The sequence below is a fragment of the Microplitis mediator genome, chromosome 3, assembly GCF_029852145.1.
Source record: "Microplitis mediator isolate UGA2020A chromosome 3, iyMicMedi2.1, whole genome shotgun sequence".
In the NCBI taxonomy this organism is placed as follows: Eukaryota; Metazoa; Arthropoda; class Insecta; order Hymenoptera; family Braconidae; genus Microplitis; species Microplitis mediator.
Genome location: NC_079971.1, coordinates 9,632,361 through 9,639,959, shown reverse-complemented (window position 1 = coordinate 9,639,959; position 7,599 = coordinate 9,632,361). Strand labels below are relative to the sequence as shown.

The following is a 7,599-nucleotide window of genomic DNA, read 5'->3' as shown; positions in this document are numbered from 1 at the left end:
CACTACTCCACCATTTTGCAATATTAACGACTAAAACTTTAGGGTTGTCCGGACAATATATACCACTACCACAAAAAAATAACAGTATCCACCAATTCTTAAAAAAGTATAGTTATTTTGCAAAATTACTAGAAGGAAAAATGAAAAAAATTACAAATCATGAAATTGACTTCTTTTGCGTTTTATCGTCTTAAAAATACATATTTATGAATAATTTTTTCTCTTGAGAAGGTTATTTGCATGTTTGCATGTTTAGGTTTCCACTATATTTAAATGGTGTATTACCGTACGATGGACAGTGTGGCTCAATAAATTATAGATCAAATTGAACGGAATATAGTATAGGGCCGGATAGCTCAACTGGTAGAGCACTCGGCAAAAAAAAAGGAAACTAGTAAGTTAAAGTGGTTTTTTTTTAAAGGGATCGTCTTTTCCACTTATTTATTTAAAAATAAAACTAAACAAGGTGTGTTTGACTATAACAATTAAAATAAATAAAACTCAAAGAAGCACATAATTATAAACCTCACAAGAAATCAGTATTAGCCCTAAGCTGCTCCAATCAAGGAGACGAAGTGGCCAAAATATATTATTAATTCTTTTTAATAAAAACATGTATGGCTAGTTTTTAAGTTAATTTTGCTGCCTGTAATATATTAAAAAATTTGTATTTCCCTAATCGCAAATAAACTTCTTTATAAAAAAAAAAAAAAAAGTAGAGCACTCGGCGCGATACCAAATTGGTCTGGGTTCGATTCCCAGTTCGGGCTATCTAAATTTTTTTCAATTTATCTATAAATCGTCTTATTGAGAAGGTTATTTGCATGTTTGCATGTTTTAGGTTTCCACTATATTTAAATGGTGTATTACCGTACGATGGACGGTGTGGCTCAATAAGTTATAGACCATTTGAATATAGTGGAAACCTAAAACATGCAAACCTTCTCAATAAGACAATTTATAGATAAATTGAGAAAAATATATTTTTTATTACTAAAAAATGAACAACTTATCTTTATTTTATCGATTGACACTGAAATAAGTTAATAAAAATAAAATAAATATTGTGACTGAACTGCGGTTACGGCCACACTGGGGTAACTAGTCACCCCAGGCTGATAAAACGAATGCTCACAACGCCACTGTGCATTTCTTTGGCTTTCTATGTAGTGAAGTCACATCTCACACATGTCTGTCACCGGCAGATGGCGTTTATTGTATTTATTTGAAAGGTTTAAGACCTCTAATCCCACTTTTTTTAAGCCTGGGGTTACTAATCACCCCGTGTGGCCGTTAAGGGTTAAAAAAATGAATAATTCGAATAAAAATAAAATGATATAAAATTATTTGAATCAACTGTCATACTTAGTTGTACCAAATATATTTATGTGTCATTAAAAAATATTATAAAAAAACTCACGAATAAATTGATTTGGGACGAATATTTCTTTTTTTCAGTGTGATTAATCAATTATATTGAAAATGCATTTTTTGCAACCCTGTGATGCCACAATAAAATATGTATATAGGATTTAATATACTACCATCAATATAGGTACTTGTCAAATGACAGAGAAGTATTTTCATGCCTAAATTGGTTTCAAGTTCAAAATATGTTCTGAAAAAAAAAAAAAAAAATCATATTGCTTACCAGGAACACTACAAACGACTGGGCATGATCTCGTGATTTTCTCCCAAGAAATGATCGTCTTGGTCTAGGCTACTTTATTTCTTGGTTGGTGCATACACACGTTTTGGCGTTAAGAGACTGTTGCTTTGAGAAATTTGATTTGTTGAAGGAAATTCTTTTGCTTGAACCAGAAACATTTTTCTTGATTCTATCACATAATTATACCGGTACAGAAATCTACTGCATGGAGTTGTCTCAGCATAGACTAGTGATTTGGGGTGCTTATAAGCAAGTACGAAATGAATACATGACGAGATACTTAATTTTATTACTTATTGATTCGATTGTTAAAGGAATTTAGAAACAAGCATATTTTGGTATAGCTATTATTCAATAATCCAAATATTTATTGTTTTAAACTTATTTGTTATAAATTATGGTTTGAATCATTTTAAAAATCATCAAGTACTATATTAATTATAATGAAGCGTTCAAAACATGAGTAATATGAAATTAAAATTAAGATTCCCAATAATGCTTCTTACGGACAGGATATGGTTTTGATGTCTCTTTCAATCTATATATATTACAAAGCTTTTTTTTTTCTCTGTACATTACTTCTTGCTGAACTAAAATTAAAATAAATATAAGTGTTTCACACAAATTATTACGAAATAAATTTCAATTAATAAATCAAAGTTACCATAGGGATCGAAGAACATGAATTCCAATTTATCGGCAAGTCTTTCACGAATTCTATTTATCTTATGTCCACTCACTAAACTTTCCACCATCATTAAAACATGTCTAAACAATCATAATATATTTGTTAATAAAACTTTATCTATCAACAACACTTTTCTCATCCTTATAGATTAAGAAAATATTGTCAACTTCAATAAAATTTCAATGAGTTTGAAAGTATCTGATGAGATAACTTATAAATTATAAATAGGTGAATCACCTAATTAAAGTAATTAAATTGAAAAAAACGCACATACTGATCTTTCATTTAACTACATAAGCATTTTTTTATTTTTAATCTTCTTCAGTTTTATTTACTAATTTCAAAATTGTACACACTGCCTATTGTCAGTTACCCTGACTAAAGAAAATGATTTACTCAATGATGAATGTATATCTTTTAAGTATTAGAATTGAATTGTTTTCAATCATTTCGGATTGTTTTAAATCACACTCGTACAAAATGCTATGATTTAAAAAATAATTAATGAATCAAGGTAAAAGATTCATTAGCCAATCGCTTTTGATTGGAGCGAGATTAGCTCCTCACTCTTTATTAATTGGTATGAGAAATGAAAAATTCTTTTTTGTTTTTTATAACTATTTACGATAAGTTTATTGATTTGGTGGATAATTGATAAAATATATTACTTTATTTAATTCCCACAAATTTAAAATATATATTGACTAACATATATATAATTATAACAATTATTAAAGAATTGAAGCTAACCTAACCTAACGAACGGTAAAGTAAAAATTGGCCGGTTGAGCGGGATTTAAAAACAGTAACTTAACTTAAATTTATAATAAATTATGAAATTCGTTAATTTTTTTTTTTTTTATAAAAATAACAAAAGCGAAATAATCAGTAAAAGTGAGCTACTAATGATAGTGATCTGGTTTAGGGTCTTTTACTTGATGCTCAAAATAATTCAAGCTCGAAAAAATCTAATCCCGATGATTACTTTATTTATTATTTCCAGAAATAAACTTACTTGCTTTTGGCTTTTTTAGCAAATGATAAACCTGTGAGAAACATGATGTGAATTATTTACCGAAATTATAACAATTTATAATTATATTCGTTAACGTTGTTTGTTTCGTATTCCATTAATTTTATATATCGGTGATAGTTAAGAGCTCGAGAAAAATGAATTACACACACACCCTGATAACTACACTTTACTTAGCAAGTTCTGCAGTGAAACATTTTCGGCTAACTTGACAACAAGTTTCTGGCAAGCCTTTGCTGGATAACTTGCTCGCAATTTGACGCAAATCTACGGCCGTCAACTGAATGTAATTTGACAGAAAAACTTGTCATCAATTTGAAGTGAAACTTTCAATCAACATAACATCATTGTCTAACAGGAACACTTGTAGTGTTGTAGTCAAATTGAATTCAGGTTACAGACAATTTACTGTTAACTTGATCGTAACTAGTTGCTCTCCAACACTTTCCTTTAAGTTGGCTTCCGAATACGGCAGAAGCTTGAAGTTAACTTACGATTAAAGTGGCTATCAGGGCACCTAAAGTATGTGATGACATTACAAAAAAAACAATCAGCGGCGGGTATTCATACCGTACCCGGTTACAAGCGTGCCTTACACATCTCTACTATTATTACTCTATCAACATACAACTCTCTTAAATAGATTTCTATGCGAAAATATCAATACTAAATATATTTATGTTGCAAAATAATTCTATGTAAAATTATCTCTATGTAAACTTATTCTATTAAGTATAAATATGTGCGAAAATAATTCATGTCCAAAATATCTCTATATTATATATCTCTATGAAAATTAAGTCTCCACAAAATTTACTATAATATGACAGAATTAGGTGTTAACATATTTATATTATGGAATTTCTCCATAACTATACAACTCTCCTTAATATTTCTCTATTCTGCATATCTCTATGACACAACAATTCTATGAAAAAATTTTTCTATTTAAAAATTTTTCTATGTTGACCAAAGTCAGTTTCAACATTTCTCTGTACAAAACAAAACTAAGGTTTACGAATGATTTTGTGTCTTACCACCTGCAATCGCGTGGCGCTACCATAAAATTCCAACAACAATACAATAATAATGATAATGATTTAAGTAATTATAATTTTTTCTTTTTAAATGTCATTAAATTTGAATCCTGACTTTGTCAGTATTTTATTAGAATTTCAAATTTAATGACATTTAAAAAGAAAAAATTATAATTACTTAAATCGTTATCATTATTACTGTATAGTTGTTGGAATTTTATGGTAGCGCCACGCGATTGCTGGTGGTAAGACACAAAATCATTCGTAAAACTTAGTTTTTTTTTTGTACAGAGAAATGAGCTCCACTTACTTAGCCCCTCATTATAAACCGATCCGATTTATTTTAATTGGAATCGTTTGTTGGTCGTTTGTCGGTCAATGTTGGTCTATTATAATTGTTTGTCGGGTAATTGTTTATTTATAAAAAAATAAATAAAATTTAGCCTATATTTTTTTTTATTTACCCCCTCTACTTCGATATTTTACAAATTTTTTTATTCCAATTGTTAGAAAATCGTTTGTCGGTGATTGCCGGTTCATTTGAATTATTGATACAGTAGTATTAATTGACTAATTTTATTATAAACAATCGATGCTAATTGTAAGGATATTATATTTCATACATCTAACAACATTGTGGCGCTGCCTGTCAATACCTTAGATTAATTGGCAATAATTTGAACATCGGGTTTTTAATCAATCGAAACAAATAATTATTTCTTAAATTTATTTTTAATCCAAAAATTTATTATCATTATCATAAAAAAAAAAATTTATTTCTGTCGAAGACCCTTATAATAGCCATGCTAGATTTTTAATTAAATTTTTATTACAAATAAATTTATTATTTCGTTTATTTTTTTACTGTTAATTACAATTTACGTTTTTGAAAAGTAGTTTATTCAAACCGAGTAATTGAAATTACTTACAAATTATCATATTATTTCTATGTCCATTAATTTTCTTTTATACGAGAAGGCTTTTGCGCGCCAACTCGCGTCTACAGTCCGAATCAGCTACTAATATGACCAACCATTCCCATGTAACAACCGTTTCTATGACAACAGTTTCCATAACAACCGTTGCCATGAAAGCGGACACCATAGCAACCGTTGCCATCACAGCAGACACTATAGAAACCGTGACTGCAGTCTCCATAGCAGCCGTTGCTATGACAACATTCTCCATACCCGGGAAGAAATGATTTTGCATAATTATATATAATTATGTATGATTATATATAATATTATATATAATTATATATAAGTTTATGTATGATTATATATAATCATATCTACTTCCATATAAAATTATGTATGACGTTATATATAATTTGATCTGATCATGTCTGACCAATACATTATGTCTCAAACTATGTATAAAGCTATATATAGGTCTATACATAATTAGATCTGATCAGACCTGAATTATATCTGACTAGATCTGATCAGACATGATTGATACAAACCCATATATAATTAGATATAGGCCTATGTATAATTAGATCTGATCAGACATGGCTAATATAAATTCATGTATAGTCGTGCATAAGTTTATATATGATTGGATCTGATCAGACATGACTAATATAAACTTATATGTAGTTATATGTCTATGTATGATTAGATCTGATCAGACTTCATTGATATGAAACCTATAAATATTTAATTATGGATATAGTTCCAAAATATATATATATTACATAATATGACAATTTTTTAATATCAATGTTATTCAATTTGTATCTGCAACTATCAATCAAACTTAAATCCCCAATACTTAAAAAATGTTCAAAGCCCGATGAAAAAAGATTTTATACAATTGTATAAAATTATATACAAAAAATGGCCCGATCCAATTGTATATAACTGTATAGAAATTGTATACGATTCTACACAAATTGTATACAAGTCTATATAATTATATACAATTTTATACAAATTATATACAAATTATATACAATTCTATATAATTATATACATTTCTATATAATTGCAATATATAGAATTGTATAGAATTGTATATAATTATATAGAATTGTATACAATTTGTATAGAATTGTATACAATTTTCTATACAAATTGTATACAATTGGATCGGGCCATTTTTTCTATCCAATTATATATAGTCTATATATAATTATATATAGTCCATATATAATTGATATATAATTCTATACAATTGTATAAAATCTTTTTTCATCGGGAGGTTTCGACAACAATTTAAAAGTATAAATCGATATCGATTTATATACGAATCTTTATAAGTTTATAGTTAAATAGATTTAATTATATGTATCCAATGAATTCTATATTGTAATTTATGTACAAAACCAAATTTATAATTAGGTGAATTATTTACGTAGGGTGTATCAATTTGATTATTTGATTTAAGTAATGCCATAAACTTTTCCTAATTATAAGTGTATAACAAACTAGAGGATCAGACTACAATCCAGCGATCGCCAAAGTTAAGCAGCATCGACGGGGGACATTAAATGGACAGGTGACCTGGTAGTAAAATAGTAGTCGACGGACAATTTTTTTTTTTTTTAATTTAAATTTAACCGACATTTATATTGACGAAGACAATAGATCCTAATTAAATTACTTAATTCATAATTTACAGATATTCTAAATGAGATTCTAAAAATGACTATATTCGTTCATGCATGGTTATATATAATCATATATGATTACATATAATCAGATCTGGCCAATTTTTGGATCTGATCATTTATAAATGATTATATATTAGGCAAAATCATTTTTTCCCGGGTAACAACCGATGCCATGACGACTCCAAATGGTGACATAATAGCAACTTTTTTTGAGTAGAATATTAACAATAATAAAAATTTAAAAAACAACCCCGAATGTCTAAAGGTTTCATAACAAAAAAAATATATCATATTTGGATAATTGGACAATTATCTCTGAGTTAAATATCAATCGTTAAAATAGTTTGAATATAAAAATACAATAATAATAGCGTTATGACAATATGGTGATGAGGAACTTTTTTATTATAATAATTTTTACATTTATAGTGGTGGGACAGACATTTTTGTTTGGACAATTTTACATATACTTTCTTATCAGAAATAGTATTATCTTGAATTTTTCTTAACCCCGCAAAATATTAGCGAAACATTATAGCAATAAATTATTTA

The 7,599-nt window shown here is 27.8% G+C and overlaps 1 protein-coding gene across 1 annotated transcript; it reads right to left on the bottom strand.

The window, feature by feature from the left end:
• Positions 1 to 2,014: 2,014 nt before the first annotated feature.
• On the bottom strand, positions 2,015 to 3,586 carry LOC130666046 (39S ribosomal protein L33, mitochondrial). Its single transcript, XM_057466699.1, has 3 exons — positions 3,373 to 3,586; positions 2,334 to 2,437; positions 2,015 to 2,259 (listed from the first exon to the last, which is right to left on the bottom strand). Exons 1-3 carry the CDS (start codon positions 3,414 to 3,416, stop codon positions 2,150 to 2,152), a joined length of 258 nt encoding a protein of 85 aa, XP_057322682.1. The 5' UTR covers positions 3,417 to 3,586; the 3' UTR covers positions 2,015 to 2,149.
• Positions 3,587 to 7,599: the final 4,013 nt, after the last annotated feature.